At 45.7% G+C, this 17,578-nt stretch overlaps 2 protein-coding genes across 3 annotated transcripts; both read right to left on the bottom strand.

The window, feature by feature from the left end:
* Positions 1-156: 156 nt before the first annotated feature.
* Positions 157-8,326, bottom strand: PSMC3 (proteasome 26S subunit, ATPase 3). Of its 2 annotated transcripts, XM_050975338.1 has the most exons (13): positions 8,207-8,326; positions 6,819-7,424; positions 6,649-6,729; positions 3,863-3,988; positions 3,008-3,112; positions 2,851-2,913; positions 2,269-2,406; positions 1,998-2,141; positions 1,630-1,778; positions 1,042-1,138; positions 748-893; positions 499-580; positions 157-377 (listed from the first exon to the last, which is right to left on the bottom strand). In XM_050975338.1, the coding sequence occupies exons 1-13, from the start codon at positions 8,309-8,311 to the stop codon at positions 267-269; spliced, it is 1,953 nt and encodes a 650-aa protein (XP_050831295.1). In that variant the 5' UTR covers positions 8,312-8,326; the 3' UTR covers positions 157-266. The 2 variants fall into 2 exon arrangements, with proteins under 2 accessions (XP_050831295.1, XP_050831294.1); XM_050975337.1 differs by lacking the exon at positions 8,207-8,326 and having other exon boundaries at positions 6,819-7,577.
* Positions 8,327-12,119: 3,793 nt separating this feature from the next.
* On the bottom strand, positions 12,120-16,976 carry RAPSN (receptor associated protein of the synapse). Its single transcript, XM_030240358.2, has 3 exons — positions 16,627-16,976; positions 13,651-13,989; positions 12,120-12,416 (listed from the first exon to the last, which is right to left on the bottom strand). The coding sequence occupies exons 1-3, from the start codon at positions 16,840-16,842 to the stop codon at positions 12,120-12,122; spliced, it is 852 nt and encodes a 283-aa protein (XP_030096218.2). The 5' UTR covers positions 16,843-16,976.
* Positions 16,977-17,578: the final 602 nt, after the last annotated feature.

Genomic DNA, 17,578 nt, shown 5'->3' with positions numbered 1-17,578 from the left:
CCTCAGGAAGGAGTATCAGAGCAGGGTTTAATCCAGAGCTAGTTGGAGGAGGGTCCAAAGGCAGCATGGTGGGCACAGTACACAGGAGGCTTTTAGCCTTCCTTTACACAGATGTAGAACCACTGAGCAAGGGCGACAGCCCCAACACATCACGGATTTGTTTTTAAAGGGGAAAAAATGCTTTATTTTTTCCAGACAGAAAGTAAGTGATACAGTCCAGTCTATTCCTGTCCTCTGCCAAGGCCACAAACTTGACTGGGCAGGGATCAGGCATAGTACTGCAGATTGGCTTTTTTCTTTGCTTGAACCTCCAGGATTCCTTCCATGTAGTCCTCGTGGGTGAGCTCTGTAGCTCCACGGCGGAGGGCAATCATCCCCTGCCCAATTAAACAGTATTTAGAGAGGGAATATGAGCACCACACCAGTTCCAAATAGCTGCTCCATTCTAGCTTTCACATTTCCCTACTCTCACTACTGTTCCTATGGAGGAATACTTACCGCTTCAACACACACAGCTTTGCACTGGGCTCCATTGAAATCATCTGTGCAGCGAGCCAGTTCCTCATAGTTTACGTCAGGGCTGATATGAGCAAATGGGAAAAAAAGTCTGAGAACATGTACCAAATAGAAAAAGCAATGTAGGGTGTTTCCTCAGCCCCACAGTGAGCTCCCAACAAGTGACTGCCAACCACTTCTCAGCCTTAAGGTACGATTGTGAGTGACAAAAAGAGCCCCAGAAGGACATACCTGACATTCATTTTGCGTGAATGAATCTGCATAATTCTGGCTCTGGCCTCTTCATTAGGCATTGGGAACTCAATCTTTCGATCTAATCGTCCAGAGCGGAGCAAAGCTGGGTCCAAGATATCAACCCGGTTGGTTGCAGCAATCACCTAAGTAGAAGTAGGATCATCAGTGTGAAGCACATGGAAGACAGGCCTTTCTTCCCCAAAGATTCACCAAGCTTCTTCCCTGGACATTGTTTTCCAACCCTTGCTAGAGTGCCCTGGACCTCAGCAGCACTCCCTGCTAGCTCCCAACCTTGACTTGTGTGTTGGGCTGGAAACCATCAAGTTGATTAAGCAGCTCCAGCATGGTCCTCTGCACCTCCCGGTCACCGGCCTTCTCACTATCAAACCTGAGAGGAAACAAGGATAAAACTGTCAGTATGAACCTGACCACCCTGTCCCTATGTTTTTAATCACATCAGAACAGGGAATGACTGCAGGTCATGCTCCTTGGCTGAGGTGTTCCAAATTTTTCCTTAAAACTACAGTTCTACTATGATGAGGACTGCAACTAGAATAACTAGGTCAGCAGCACCTAAGACTTATTTAGTCATAACAGCTGAACGAGGCTTATGTTGTCCAGGCCCACACAGTAAATGAGGGTGAACATCTCTAGGTGCAGTGATCAGAAAACAGTTTTCTAAAGCAGGAGGCTATCAGACACATCCAAAGTCTGACAAACTTTGCTCCTGAGCCCAAGGACTGTGGCAACTGCTATCCATCTGTGACTGTGTTCACGCTCTCTGAGTAACCCATGCTTTAAAAGGCTCTGCTTACATACACAGGCAAAGGAGGCTGCTAGGCAGCTCCCAAGAACTTTACAACATGGACCAGAGCTCACCTTTTAGTGCCAATGGCATCTAGTTCATCAATAAAGATGATGGAAGGAGCTTTTTCCTTCGCGAGAGCAAAAGCATCGCGTACCAGCTTTGCTCCATCGCCAATGAACATCTGCACGAGTTGTGGACCCGCCAGCTTCAGGAACGTGGCCTGGGAAGTGAAAGAGAATCAATTCTAGGCCTCATTTCACAATAGGTCACTTCTGGGTACTATAAGAAGCCCTTAATTAAAACAAGCAAGCAAACAGACAGGAAAATCCCAGCCTTTGTAACACCAATTTGTGGGTATGACTTTCTTCCCCTGTAGGTGTTCTTATTCTTTGTCAGGTACTATTCTACAGCTGCACACACTTTCACAGGTTCTTTTTACCTTGGTCTGGGCAGCACATGCTCGAGCTAGAAGTGTCTTCCCTGTTCCTGGAGGCCCATACATAAGGACTCCTTTGGGTGGCTGTATACCCAAATTTTCAAATTTCTCCTTATGATTCATCGGCAGGACAATGGCCTCCACGAGCTACAACAGAAGAAAAATATTAATACATAAATGCATTCTTCTCCACAGATCCAGGCTGTCTGCTTTAGAGTTGAAGTTCAAAGACTGTTTTCCACAGTCACAGCAGAAACTATACATAAAGTATCACCTCTTGGATTTGTTTATCCAGCCCCCCGATGTCACTGTACTGCTCGGTGGGCCTCTCATCCACCTCCATGGCCTTCACCCGTGAATCATACTCTGTAGGCAGAGTCTCCAGGATCAAGTAAGAGTCTTTGTTCACCCCCTGCAAACACAAGTCCTTTGCTTTTAACAAGTTCCCTCAGATAGCACTTAATAAACATGCAATCAAAGCTGATTTACTAGACCTCAAGTATGCAGGAACAACCAGCTTTGACACTGGCATTCATCGAATTACCCCAGCTTGGCAGAGTGGACAATGCCACAGTCACATTTTAACCGAGTGGTCCAGTTTATTTACAATGAAAGGACAGGGTTTAAAAAACTTACTAAGTGGTCTCTAAACTTTCAGCACCAAATGTATGTATAAAAGACACGCACCCCAAACTGCTTTTCTTTACTACAAACAGTAGTAACTGAACCCATAATACCTATCTATGAAAGTTTTAGTAGAGAAATGGTCTTGGGGCAATCTGGATAGATTCGACTTCTTTCTTCAAGGCAAGACATACGCAATTTTGTGGCCACCATCATATCCAATTACACTCACCACCAGATCTCCAGGTTTCAACTTCTCAGCATCAACCAACCCAATAACAGGCAGGAAATATGTCTGTAAAAAAGAAATCAAGGTAAGCAAAACCAGATGTACCAGGAAAAGATCCTTTGCATCACTCCTCCCACCTGGTTGGGCACATGGATCTTACCTGACGTGTAGAGGTCTTGATCACAGCACACTTGCCCTTTCTCTGGGAATCCAGGTCAATGTTTGCTCCATCCTCCTCCTGGTCATTTGGGTCAACATCCAGCAGCTGAAAACCAGGGTGAAAGCGTTCATAACAATGTAACCAGGCTAGCAGGATGATCCCAGGATTAATGCTTCTAACATACAAACATTAGAAGAAATAAAACTTTCCATCATCCATCAGGAGTAGAATCCTGAAAGCATTAAAGCCCTCCTGTAAAAATTGATTTCTTCCTTTGCTTATGAAGCAGCATGCAATAGTGCATAGAAAGACCTTACAAAATCCAGAACAAATAGTAGCTAATGGCAATGATTCCTTCTGCCATACAGCAGCTCACATTAGGGCTTAAGCTCATTAAGTTTTTAAACAGTAGCACAAAGCAATCCCATTTTTAATAGCAAACTATGAGCATTCTTTTTCCTCTCATCAGAATTACTGAATTAGAAAAAGAATGTGATGGATTAAAAGAGCCACGGCCTTTCATTTGCTGTTTCACAAGTTACAGAGAGCATGTGTCCAATCTCAGATGCTCAAGTTTACACTCAGAAGGGCTGTGCCACCCTCTGATGGTTGTTAAGTACAGATTAACAGTACCCAAAGCCTAAGGAATGACCCAGAGAACAACTGGGAAAGAGGTGTGCACTTCCAGGTCACAAATGAAAACAACAGAAAAACCTGAAAGTCCTGGCTCTGGCAGCATTGGTAGTCTGAGAATACTCCAGGCCTTGAATGCCTGATGAGCTCCCTGCCTTCCTGCCTGCCACTATAAATTGCACACACTTCTCATGTCAGTACATAAAAGCCCACCACCCTCACCTCAATAACATTGGAGACAAGGTATGGCAGGGTTTTGTTCACTTTGATCTTTTCACTGTTTTCTTTGATTTTGTCTTTCATGGCCTGGAGCTCGTGGGTCACTCTCAGTACCTCACTCTTCATGATCTGCAATTGGTACACAGAAGAAAGAAAAAGGAAAAGTGTCAGAAAACTGAGGCAAGATGAAATTAATAGATTGTTCCAAAAGCAAACAGTTACAGAAATATAAGTCTGAAGAATAAAGGGAAATCTAATATATAAAAAAGCAAAGCCAGCAAATTAGCCAAAATTTGTTAGGAATCAAGGCTACAATAATCCCAAATAATTTCTTCCCAGTGTCACTTGGTAGCCTCAGCCTAATCAGTGCAACAGCTTACAGGGCTGCAATGTAACCTACATAACAATATGGCCCAGATCACATCCAAACAGTTTGGTTTGGATGTGATCTTTCAATATATACAGATACACAAATAACTACATATACACACCTATTTTAGTTATGTTTTACAAGGTGGCTGGAACTAGATGATCTTTAAGGTCCTTTGCAACACCATCCATTCTATGATTCAGCCTGGAGAAGAGAGGGCTCCAGGAAGACCTCATGGTGGCCTTTCTGTATTTAAAGCTGTCTTGTAAGAAAGATGGGGACCCACTTTTTAGTAAGAGCTGTTACAACAGGACAAGGGGTATGGATTTTAAACTTCAAGAGGGTAAATTTACACTATATATAAGAGATTTTACAGTAAGGACAGCAAAACACTGCAACAGGTTGCCCAGATCATGGTGGATGCCCCATCCCTGGAAACATTCAAGACCAGATTGGACAGGGCTCTAAGCGACCTGGTCTAGTTAAAGACATCCCTGCTTATGGCAGGAGCTGGCCTTTAGATGTCCCTTCCAACCCAAACTATTCTATGATTGTACTAACTGTAAGGAAAAAAAACCTCTAAGAAAAAAAGTTCTGTACACCCAACACAGATGTCTGCAGTGCTGTCTGGCTGACACTGGCAGGCCTTTTCCTCCCTTTCCTAGTTAGTCACACAGTATGCAAATACACACTTTGTGATCCCCACTGAAGTGACTGGAGCACCAAGAGATCTCAGGAGACCTGGTCACACCTGAACTGGGTGTGTGATTCTGTTCAATGGGGAAATTCACTCTTCACTAAGACACTATCTTTTTAAAAGTCTTTATGCCTAAGCATAATACTGTGCTGTAACACATTCACAGGACAGATCTATTACAGGAGCCAGTACAGAATCTGTTAAATAAAAATGCAAAAAACTTAATAAATTTGATCTAATAAAACAGCCTAGAAAACATTCAAGGAAAACTGCCTGAAGGGAGGGTTCTTACAAACATTTTGCAATTATAATGCTCTTTCTATAAAATGAAGAAGGCTACTTCTACTCCTTACTGTATTCTGCAGTTTAAAAATAAGACACATATTTACCTTTACTGTCTTTAAAGAATAATAAAGTACCTTAGTAAGTCAGAATTACTTGTGGAGCCTGAAGCAGTATAGGATGAAGTTACTCTATGGAATTTATGAAATACTTTATCTCAATACTGCTAACACTGGGCAGCAAACATTCTAAATTTTTAAGTGCTCTTTTATGCAAAACGTGTCTATCACGAGACTGGTTTATCTGCTTAACATCTTCATGAATGAACAAGCAAGAGGACAGAATGTTTTCTCATCATCTTTGCAGATGACATCAATTTGGGGGGCATAGTCTTGGTGTTCAAAGGCAGAGCTGCCACACAGAAAACCTTACAAAAAATGAAGACACATGTAAAGCCCTGCCACAGGGAGGGAAGTGCACCTTGAAGTAACACATGCTGGTGATTGGCTGAGGAATGGACCTCGGGGTCTCCATAAGACAATAAACTGAACAGGAGCCAGCAATGTGCTCTGACAGCAAGGGTGGCAAACAGCATCCTGGGCTGTACTAGCAGGACTGCAGGCAGTAGATGGAGAGAAGTATTCAGTCCCCTTTATTCGATACTTTTAGATTCTACCTAGAGCATTCAGTCCAGTTTTGGTGTTTCCCCCCCCCATACAGCAAAAACATTGATAAACTGGACTGAGTTCTGCATGGGGCCACCAAGATGACTGGGGGCTGGAGCATGGGCCCCCCTGAGAGAGCTGGGTTTGTTCAGCTGAGAACAGAACAGCTGCGGAAGGAGGTATCAAAGAGACTGGACCAGACACTTCACAGGAGTACACAATGGGCAGATGAAATAACAAAGACTGAAACAGGTGCGGTTCAGACTGTAGCAAAGCAAATCTCTATCCTCACGAGGTCTGTCAAGCAGCAGCACTGAACACCCTGCGAAGCGGTGCAGTATGTGTCTTTAAAGACTTTCAAGATCCAACCGGATAAAGCCCTGAGTAGCCTGCGATATGGCTGACCCTGCTTTGAGAAGGCGTTTGGCCTGGAGGTCTGCTCAAGTCCCTTCCAACCTAAATTACCCAAAGATCCTACCTGACTCAGGCCACAGGACAGACTTCCCCCTCCCCTCTGCCTACGAGGCAGGGAGGGCCTTTGCAACTTTAGCTAAAGCTGCGTCGAACAGCCGCCCCCCCAGCTTTCTCGGGTCGATGCACTTCTGGTGATTCTCCCCTACCTTCGCGGTTCCGTATTCCTCCATCTGCCGTTCTCGATTCAACGAACCGGGTTTAATTTTTTGCTGTCCCCGTGCCTGTGCTAACCCGCCCGCCCCGAACAACAGCAGCACAGAGCTCCCGGGAGGGCGGCCCGGCCCGGCTCCGCGGCCGCTACCTTGATCTCGCTGTCGAGGAGCCGGGTGCGCTGCACGATCTCCTCCGTGGACATCTTCAGCACCTCCTCGCCGACGCCGTCCTGCGGGGGCACAACGGCAGCGTTACCTTCGGCCCGGCCCGCGGCTCGCCCCGGCTCCGCCGCCCCCGGCCCCAGCCCCGGCCCCTCACCTCCGACTCATCCCAGACCGACGCCATCTTTCCGCCGGCCCGCGGGTGCGCGCACGGCGCGGCGGGTTCGGCGCGGCAGATTCCGCACTGCGGTTCCGGGCGGCGCAGGGCGGGGGCAGCGCCACGGGCGGGACGGGCGGCCCGGGGGTTCCGCGCACCCTCCCCTCCCCCGGAGCAGCCACCGGCTCCCCGATCGCGGCCCGCGGCGCCCGCGGCCGTGCCGAATCTGCCGGCGGGGCGGGGAGCGGCCGGCGGATCACGTGCCGCCCCCAAACCTGCTGAGTGATGGCGGCGACGCCATGGCGGGGCGGGGCGCGGGCGGTGCCCGGAACCCGGCGCTGGAGGCAGACGGGGTGGTCTCCCGGAGAAAGCCTTTATTACAGCCAGTGCCCGTACACAGCAGCGAGGGGGAAGGGGGTGGGGCCGAGCCGTGAGCCGGCCCCGCGCAGGGGAGGCCGAGGACGCCCACGCCAGGCACAGCCTGAGGGGGCCCGGGAGCGGCTCCGTCCGTCCCCGGCCGGGCCCGCGGGCGCTTAGACGTAGCCGGGCTTCACCGACAAGCGGCGGCAGTTGGGGCAGCCGCGGGTCCCGTTGGTCTGGAGGCACCTGCAACGGGAGGAGGTCGGGTCGGGGGGGTCTCCGCGGCCGGAGGCTCCCCCAGGGCGGCTCCACGGCTATTGCAAACCTCAGAGCTCTTCCCCCTAGGCCCTCCCGCCACCGGCAGAGACTGCAACTCCTTCCCATCCCTTCCAGAGAGGCACTTCGGCAAATTTCTCCACAAAAGTTTGTTCCTGTACTGCTGAAGACAATCCACAGAGCTCATCGGGCGTCTCTCGCTGCCCAGTAGTTTGATCCTAATTCTGGTGTCAGTGTGAGACTTTGTTATTAAATTATTAGTTTCAAGTTAGTTTTCAGTGTTTTGTAACACTTGTGTTTTTTCTTCAATAAAATGGTGGTACAGCTAACTTCTTTCATGGCAGTAGTGTGATAACAGTCTGAACAACTTCACTTCTGTGTGCCACTAGCGAAGGGAGAAAGTGAGGGGACTTGGGAAAAACCCAAACTGCCCCTGGGACAGAAGAACTGATTCCCCAGGAGGAATCCAATAAGAATCTGTGAACGGGGCTGACCACCTGCAAAGTGAGGACCTCAGTGAATAATTATTTAGAGGACAAGTGGAAGTGTGATGGATATGATGGCTAAATCTCACCCTCCAAGGCTGTGAGACTCAGCACTGCAATGGGATCCTGCAAGGCAGGATCAAGACGAAGGTAAGCAGGTGGTCAAGACAAAGACCTGGGGAACAGCACGGATAGGACTGCTGTGGGCATAAGCAGCTCTTTCCTATGAGTAACATGACAATAATTTTAGTATTTCCAGCTAATTACTTCAAGTGGAAGAAGTGGGAGCAAGGTAGTGCCTGGAGCTGGTTGTTCTTCTCCCCAATGGACTCTCCACACATGCCACAGTACAGCTCCATCTCCTCCACACATTCGTGGAACTTCACTACATGGTCACGCAATTCTTGCTGCTGCTCCTTCGTGCGATAGATCCTTTCACACAGGCAGTGGAGCTTCAGCAGGCCGAGCTGCACGTGAAGGACAGAAACAAGTGAACAAGGCTTCAAGACAAATGAACAGCAGGGTGAACACAGACGAGAGGCAGGAGTGGGAACGGAATGCCACAGCCCCATCAGCCTGGTGGAGAAACATCAGCAGGCCTCAACAATTCCTGTCATTAACCCTTCTTCTTTGTGTCACAAAAGGTAACACCAGGTTTGAGACACTCAGCAGCTGTTCCACGCATGTTTTCCCTGAGCTACCCGTCACTACCCATACATCACTTTCCTTTGCCTCCAGCCAGCACACAGTTCAGCAGCTGCTCAGGGCAAAAATGTTTTTCAGGAAGAGAAGAGACCTCTAATCCTCTAGTTTTCTGTCTGTTTCACACCCATTTTCACTGCTTCCCATTCTCCTTTGCCTATCCCATTGTGACTCCTCAATCACTTTTCAGACTTGCATACTGATGATTATCTGTGCAACTGCCCACAACCAAACAGGACAAAGCAAATCCCAAACACTCGCTGCTTAATGGGAATGCTAATGAGCAACAACAAGCCTGAATACTTCAATGTTTGATATCTTATATTGGCTGACACAAGACTATGAAGAGTACTGAAAAGAAGGTGTAGGATCCTACCTTGTTCCCTAGTCCCTCTGCCAGCTCCTGTGCCTTTTCAATGCTTTCCAGAGCCTGTGAATTGAGAGCACTGGTTGTTAGTTCTCAGCCAAATAAATGAAAAACAGGCTTTTATGAATGTCCCATGAGAATTGTTTAAGAAAAGAGGTAAAGAAGTACAGAGTAAAATCTGGATTAACAAGTATCCCTGCAACACTGGAAAATCAAAAAAACTTTTTTAGGGAGGGCAGATTTCCCTCCCCTCACAAAAGTTAATCCATGAGAAAAGGTTGGTTTCTAGAAGACCACAAGTAATACAAGAGCTACATTTCTGTCTCAGACATTCAGTGTCAGTGTTGGCAGAGGCTGGTCCCCCAGCAGAGAGAATACAGATTTAAACTCAGTCCCACATGGTCATTTGAGGCTGGGATGGAGCACTAGCAAAGCAAGCCTTGTCCCCATCCTACCTTGCAGGCTCAATAATTGTTGGGCAACTTCAGTTGTACCAGAGGTGAGGAAAGGGATCACCAGCACCAATACACCACACTCATCCATTTTTTCCCTGCTGTTCATATATCCACCTTGCCTTACTTACACATGGTGTGATGTAGGAGTGTTCTGCGATCCATTTTTAAAATCTGAAGGAAATATTTAGCACAGCAGCTGTCATAACAAATGACTCCCTACTTTCACCTAGATGTCACAGTGTTCCTTGCAGTTCTGATAATTAGTCTCTCTTTTCCAGAGCTATTGAGATCTGCTTCCTATTTGTCCAAGGGGAAGAAGAGGTTTCCCTTGTGATGTAGTAGTTTTCATGAGGAACATTATAAAATTTCTACCCTATAATTTGGTGTTACTGCTATTGTAGGAGGAGAGGACCAGATGAGATGCAAAAATGTGCTATGAATGCAGAGGAGATGGCATTAGACTTGTGGTGGCAGCAAGAGCCTAGGAAAAGGAAATGTAGGAGAGGGAAGCAGGAACTAAGGCCAGCAGGGAGAACATAACTGAGAACTGTGTTTAGGAATACTGAATGTGTACTGAAAACTCCTGAGAATAATGACTGTGAACAAGAATCAAAGTGAAATGTGTGGGGTAAGGGAAAAGATATTGAAAAGTCTAGGGGACAGTTTGTCTTGGATTGCACAAGAATGAGGGCAAGCAAGCTGTGAGCAGCTTGGGAGGATCTGGAATAGCACTGATTACATTACATGCAAATGAAATGGACTAACTGGCCAAAGAGACTGGGAAGATGGAAGAAGCTTGAGCAAAAACAGGGGATCTGCAAGTGGAAAGTTAGCAAATAGCTTTACTAAGTACCTGATACAGGGATGAGTAGCATGAGAAATGGAAACTGGGCCTGCCAAGTTGAATAACAGGCTTAGGTGAATACTCAGGGATGTGACATCTAAGGAAGTCATATTTGGTCAGCAGACATAAGGTCCCTGACCCAGCAGGACAGACTTTCCTCTAATGCCTGGACAGAATACAAGATTCTTCCACTTTCTTCTTCTGTGGGATTTGGTAAGATTAGAATTCTGTGCAAAGCCCTCATCATGTTCTCACAAATGAGAGCTGCTTGATATCAGACAGTGGCTCGAGATAGAATCAGTGAATGGAAGAGTTTGATGAGTGCTCTGAATATTCTCTCCTGCAGAGGCCTACCTGCTGTGTCCTGTCCTGTTCTTTGGATACTGAGCTAACTTTTCAAGTTCTCAGTTTCTCCTCCCATTGCTAACAAACACTGTGTTTACTTGCTGAGATTCACAGTGTGTCTCACCCAACTGATTCCCTGATAGAGGCACTCATACGCTGACAGCCCCCTGAACTTGTCTATGCTGACATATGCTGGACATACTGATATCTGGGATGCTTCAATATGTCTCAATATGAGTGATAAGAGGGAATTTTCATCACATGTAGACACAATCAGCATCTTGATGTGGCACTGTGCCCAGTTGTTCAGAGCTAGTTCAGGGCTAACCTTTGAGCATTTAATTCTGTGGCTGGAGTAATGTTCCTGCTGTGCAATGTGCTGCATCTAGTGCAGTCTGGACTTTCACACACATACACAGTGCCTAAGCATTTTCAAAATAACTAACTTCACCCCCTAGTTCTATATTGACTGATTGTCTATCCCCAGATAAATCCCTGATCTCATTTCTCTGTTTCCCATCGGAGTTTACAGACCATCAAAGTTTCTCCAGGAATTTTATGCCACATTTGCCTGCAAAGCACATGGTGGAGCTGTAGAGCTGTCTAAACATCATTACCACATCAATGAGCTTAGTCATAGAACTAAAAAGTAGGCAGGGGAATCTATTTCAGAGCATAAGGCTTCCTTCCTCCAGTGCTGGTTTCTCAGGGTAGAGCTTAAAAGTCATCAGGATTGACTAATGAGGCAATTCTGTAATTTAGGTCTGATTCAGAATGCATGTTCCTACCATTAGTAAGAAATTCCTGGCTGAGAGACACCATTCAGAAAAATAACTCTACAAGCAATAGACCCTCTTGGTAGAAACAAGGGGGTGCAGGTCTCTTCTGAGCTGTACCCTCACCACAGTGCAGTACAAAACCGTGCTTGTATTGTCCTACAAACAAGTTTGTAACTGACCTTGTCCAGCTCCTTTTGGATCATCCAGCACTTAGTCACTCCTAGCAGCACCTGGACCAGGCCCAGGCGGTTTCCAATCTCTGTCATGATGCTCATGGAAGAATCATACCGAGGGAAGGCTGTCTGCAGAAGCAGGGAGAAGAGAGCATGTTTTGCTATGAACTGCTTTTCATGCCCTCTTGCTATTCCCCCATCCTTCCAGGCAGGAAGGAGCTGTACCTGCACGTCCCTGCGGCTGCGATGGATGTCTGCAAAGCAGAGCAGACACAGTGCTTGCAGCGGCCGGTCACCGTGCTGCAGGGCAATCTTCATGGACTCCTGCAAGAAATTGCCTCTGGTCAGTAGAACAACTTGTTCCTGCTTCAAAAGAGCAAGGCTGGGACTTTGGACTCCAGCCACTGAAAGCTCAGCTCCAAGGAAGTGGCACCATCTTTAAAGGCAAGGAAAATATTTTTCACTTGTTCCTAACCAAGGACCATTCATAGACCCAAATTTTGAAGCCCTCTGGACTACAGAAACCACAGCTCTAAGACTGGAAGGCAGCAGGAAGATTTAGAGTCAAGTGTGAATGGCAGGGTGTGTTTCTTGCTGCAGGGGCGTGGCAGGATGCCCTGGCAGAGCCCCCCAGCCCTGCCCATGCCCCGTACCTCACAGCAATCCATGGCATCTGCCAGGCGCCCCAGCTTCCGATAGGCCACGGCCATGTGGTACTGGCTCATGGCACGGTACTTCAGGCTCCAGCCCTTCCCGTAGTCATTCACCAGTTCAGCAGCTTTACATGGGAAAAACAAGGCTTTCTCATAGTCCTGTAAGGCAACAAGCACACGGACAGCAGTCACAGCAAAAATAAAGCAGAAAGGACAGAAGGAAAAAGACCAGCTATTTTTCATTTACTAACACTGCAACAGTTACCAGATTTCTGTACATATTTAAACTCATGCTACTCCTCTTCCATGTGCACTATTTTGGTGGATATCTAATTGTGAAAGATGGATTTGCCATATACTGAATTCTTATTATTCTCTGGGTTCAGGACATTGGGACAATGACCCAGCAAATGAATTCTATGTAGTATGCCATTAACTTTATTCTGCAGGAACCATTTACCCTCCTCTATAAGCAAAGGCTGAACACTTTCTCTGCTCTTACATCATCTCTACTTGTAACATCTACATGTAGCCTTCATTTTCTCTAAACGGTCAGTTTGGATCTCCAAGAAGCTCATTATCTATCATTGCAGGAAAGAGGAACTAAGACTCTTGGCCTCATCAAATTCACAAAAAGTAATAATACATTTTAAACATCTTTTTTTTTTTTCATTAAAAGTATGTTAGAAATAAATCTTATTTTACAATAATTATGTAAAACTTATCTTAATATCTAAAACCATTCTCAGAAAAGTTATATGAGACCACAGAAGTGAAAAAGTCCTCATATTTTTTTTATTCTCACAATGCAGAAAGGAAACAACAGTTTCTCATATTTCCTTTCTCCCTTCTTATTTCCCACCTGAAAAGTATTCAGCACAATGTTATTTTCTTTATTTTTGGTCACCACACTTCTTGTGATGATCTTCTATGAGTGAAGAAATCAAGACTTTGTGAGAAAAACCTATTTTTTTGCTGTTTGTACCTGAAGTTGGAACTGGCAAATCACCCCTGTGCTCAGTCCCTGCCTGGTTTTACCTACAGCTTGCTGGCAGCTATTTGCCTACAATAGTGGTAGAAATAGAGAGTCCATGAGTTTTGGCTGCCAGCCCCGTGTCTCTGATGTGATCTTTGAAGCTAAGTTTGATCTTTTCAACTCACATATTCACAGCTGCTTCTGCTGTGCTGTGTGCTGTGTAAACATGGCACTAATCCTCCCATCCTTACTGAGGAGGAGAGTACTCCATCTGGGTTTTACAAAGGGATTTTAGCTTACAGTGCTCTCTCAGTACTTCCCTTCCTATAGGAATGACAAAGGCTGAAATTCACGTGATTTCCAATGCTTCCCTGAATCTGTGGGGCAATCACCCTCCTGTCCCTTAGGTTCCTGTACCTTTATCTGGGTGTAGAAGTTCCCGAGGCTGCAGCAGACTCGACACTCCAGCATCTTGTCGTCGTTGTTGTGTGCGTAGCGTAAAGCTTTCTCGAAGCACTCCAAAGCCTTCTGGAAAATGCTGAGGCCCAGGAAGGCATTGCCCATGCTGAGGCTCACCTGGCCATTCAGCTGCATGCTCACAGTGGTACCCTGCATGTTCAGGCACGTCTTGCAGTAAGAGATTGTTTTCTGGAATTCACAGAGTTTCTCATTGCTGCGAGCCAGGTTTAGGTAGCTCTCTGTAAGGAAATCTGGGTCTTCCAGCTCCCGTGCTGTGTCAATCTGGACCACTGCAAACTTTAGTAGAGAAGATAGTGTTTACAAAAGTGTGGAGTTTATTTAAATACAGCTCAAGCACCCACAAGTAGCACCCTGTACTGGAGCAGGGCAGCACATGGAGAAGCATTGTATGCACTGAGCAGTTATCTGGTGGTTTAAAAGGCCTATGAAAACTCAGAAGAAACCTCTCCCTCTCTTCACACAGTCTCTGGGCCAGGAAGATGAACTAGGCTGGCTGTAAGGGGAAAACAGCTGTTAAATGGCCTTAAAGGGAAGCTGGTGAAGCAGGAAACATCTGACACAATGCAGTTCTGTTTTCTTCCACTCATTGTAATGTATCCCACTTTCTCTGGAATTCCTAAGCTATTAAAATACTCTATCAATAGAAAAAAGTAAGGTACTTCTTTAAGGAATTTTCTACTAATAAATTGCAGTCTTGAACTTGACAGTCTTGGTTCTATAATCTCCAGGATTTGTTGCATACTGTTCTCTTTAATGAAGTCTCTTTCAGGCTGCAAACTCTTCTAAGCAGTAACTCTCATGTTGTGATGAAGCAAGCGCAAGCATTCAAGCTGGCTTGGATTAGTATCACTAGCAAAGGTAAATAGCAATTTTCATTAGATATTATCAATTAGGATTATGGATGGCAAATTCCAAAGGAATCTATTACTTCCTTTTTCTATCGTGGCTACACATAATAATTTAGGCTACTAGAACATTTTATATTCTTTGGAAATAAAAAAAAAAACCAACCAACCAAAAAAAACCCCACACTCAACCTCCCCCCCAAAACCAACAAAACAAAAACAAAAACGACAACAACAACAACAACAACAACAAAACCAGACCAAAAACAAAAACAAAAACAAAACCACAAAAAAAACCTGACACAAAACCCCCAAACATCACTAACCATAAATTGTGTATGTTTGGTTTGTAATTATCTTTTCAGTTTCCACTGCAGTTTAGGAAAGCTCCTATGTGGACTCAGTGATGCACACTAGCTCATGCTTCCTCACCTTCCCTTAACTTTGCTCAAGTTCTTCATTATTTCTTGATTGCCACAATCTCTTCTCTCAGTGTGAAGTAAGTTTTCCTCTCCAGAACAGGTTGAGCATCACAATCCCTCTTAAATAACTTTTTATTTCATGACTTTAATTCTGACTCATTTTCTCCTGATATTTCCTCTCTCAATGGCTTATTGCCAAAGTTCTCCTTTCTCTATCCTTTGACCAGTTGCTGTGTAAAATCTTCAGTTTGACTGAAGCCATTTTTCCTTCCTAATAGTGTGACAAACTAAAATTCACCTCTGATGCCAATTTTTGTTTTCTTCTCAGGTAAGGAATTATGTTTGAGTATACTAAACTCACTTCTTTGCCTTTTTTTTTTTTCCCATGAAGTCTTTAGTATTTCCTTCAGGTAGCTACATCTTATCCTTTTTCTCTGCTTTCTTCCCCAGTCAGTCTGTTGTTTTTGCCAGCACCTAATTTCATACCACTTAACAAAATTGTTTGTCTTCAGATGTTTTCCAAGTGTATTAATATCTCTCCTTTCTTCTTCATCCTAAGTATTTGGCTTCAATATAGGGCTTTGACATGTGCATGGCTTTACTAGTAAGGTGTGCCCCTCTCTCTACTCCAATTCTAAACAGCTAACAAAAACTTTTCAATGACATATTTACATTTTGTTCTAAATGCTGAATGATAGCCAGTCTAGTAAGAGGCAAGCCAAAACATCAGGATGAGGATATCAAAGCCCTTTAGTAAGACCCTATTTCAGGCTGGGATAGTTTCTTAGGACTATTACAACACTCTCTTGCCTTGTCTTACAGATTCTTGTGTTGCCTTCCCAAATGCTGCCTGCTGCTCTCTGTACACATGCTCTTACTTCTCAGATGCACACACCAGCTTCTTTTTGTTCATTTAATTAAACTGTTTATCCTCATGTGCTTGAAATGTAACTTCAGCTGCTTTTTACCACTCTTCCATCAAGCCTCATATCCTTCCTTCTTTCTTCTCTACTGTCCTGACAACTGGAAGCTGCTTTCTGACCTCAATTGTGAGACATCTGGGATGTCTCAATTATCTCACCAAAACAGCATCTTCTTTTCCCTCTCAGTCAGCCCCCTGGCAAACAAATAATTGCAATTAGAAAACCCCAATAAGATCTATAAGACCTAAAACCCATAAGATCTATATTAGATAATAGCTAGAAGCTGAACAAGGTAAGACACATGTCTTCACAAGAGAGATACTTATTCTACAGAATCCACTTGGAGTTCACCTTTTATGCTGACATACAGACTGTAAACAGCTTGAAATGGCCAAAGGCTCTGTTCTCATACCTGCTCCTGAAGCCTGATAACATGGTGTGCCTGTATGTGGGAAATAATCAAGACAGCTTCCCATGAATAACTGGAGAACTTAAATAACCCAGGAATCCTGATGAACCAGACCCGGGGAAAAATCATATTCTGTGTATCTTGTGGGCTGGAGCTCTTGGTGAGCACAGTGATCCCAGCAGCCCAGAACATGCACTCAGTAGCTGCTATTTTCTGTTACACACAAAACACCCCCCACTTCAGGTTCTGCTCTCCAGCCACGTTCCATCATGGGTGTGACACAATGGCATGCATTCATCTCCAGTTCACCTTACCTTCAGCATGTCTTTGTATCTGCCCATCTCTGCATGAGCAGTGATGAGGCAACCCAAAACCCGAAACCTGCCAGCAGGATCCGCAGACTTCTCCAAAACCCTCATCCAGACTCGCAGGGCCTTTTCGGTCTGATTAGACTGGTAAAGATGGAGTCCTTTCTCTATCTGTTGCTTTGTCTGGTCCTGACCCATCTCCCATGGATTAAAAAGCCTCATACACTAACCTCTAAGGACAGCAAAAAGGACGTGCTTACAAGAGAGCACAACGTAAAGTGCCCCACTAGAAGAGGGCAGGTTGTGTGCTCAGAGGGCCCAGAGCCGGGAGAGCCCAGCCATGTCAGGGGGCTGGAGCTGTGGTAGGCAATGGCAAGAAGTGGTTGCTCAGCACTGAAGGCAGAATCCCAAATCCACTAGGCAAACATCTTGCTTGCTAGGGCTCCATCAGTGCATTCGTCTGTCCAATCCCGTAAACAAAGAGCAAAAGCAGGACAGGGAGAGAAAGAGAAAAATCTCAAGCCACAGGAGTGAAACTTAATCTGAACAGCCAGTGCTGGTCTCCTCCCCATTGGCTGCAGCTGCTCCTGCCAGTCAGGCTCACGTGGCTCCCAGGAATTCTAGTCAGGCTCCCCAGCTCCCAAGGTCACGGTGCCAACTGCCCACCCCTGCCCGCCAGTATGCAGCTTATAAATACCCCAGGGAGAGACAATTGGCTGTAGTCACAGCCTCAGGATGCCTTGGCTGTCTCTTTCCTCTCTGGCCATCCCCTTAGACAAGCACTGCTGGTGGTAGGCTAGCTTGGGAGGAAGCAGACTCAAGTAGCTTTTGGAAAAATATATGTCTTACAAGGCAGGTGTGAACAAGGCAACTTCAGTGTGTACACACGTGCTGTGTTACATTTGCAGCAATGTACTTGATGCTTTGCTAGGTACCAAATCAGCCTCCCTTTTGAGGA

The sequence above is a fragment of the Serinus canaria genome, chromosome 5 (assembly GCF_022539315.1).
Source record: "Serinus canaria isolate serCan28SL12 chromosome 5, serCan2020, whole genome shotgun sequence".
NCBI lineage: Eukaryota > Metazoa > Chordata > Aves > Passeriformes > Fringillidae > Serinus > Serinus canaria.
This window is presented reverse-complemented; position numbering and strand designations above follow the sequence as displayed.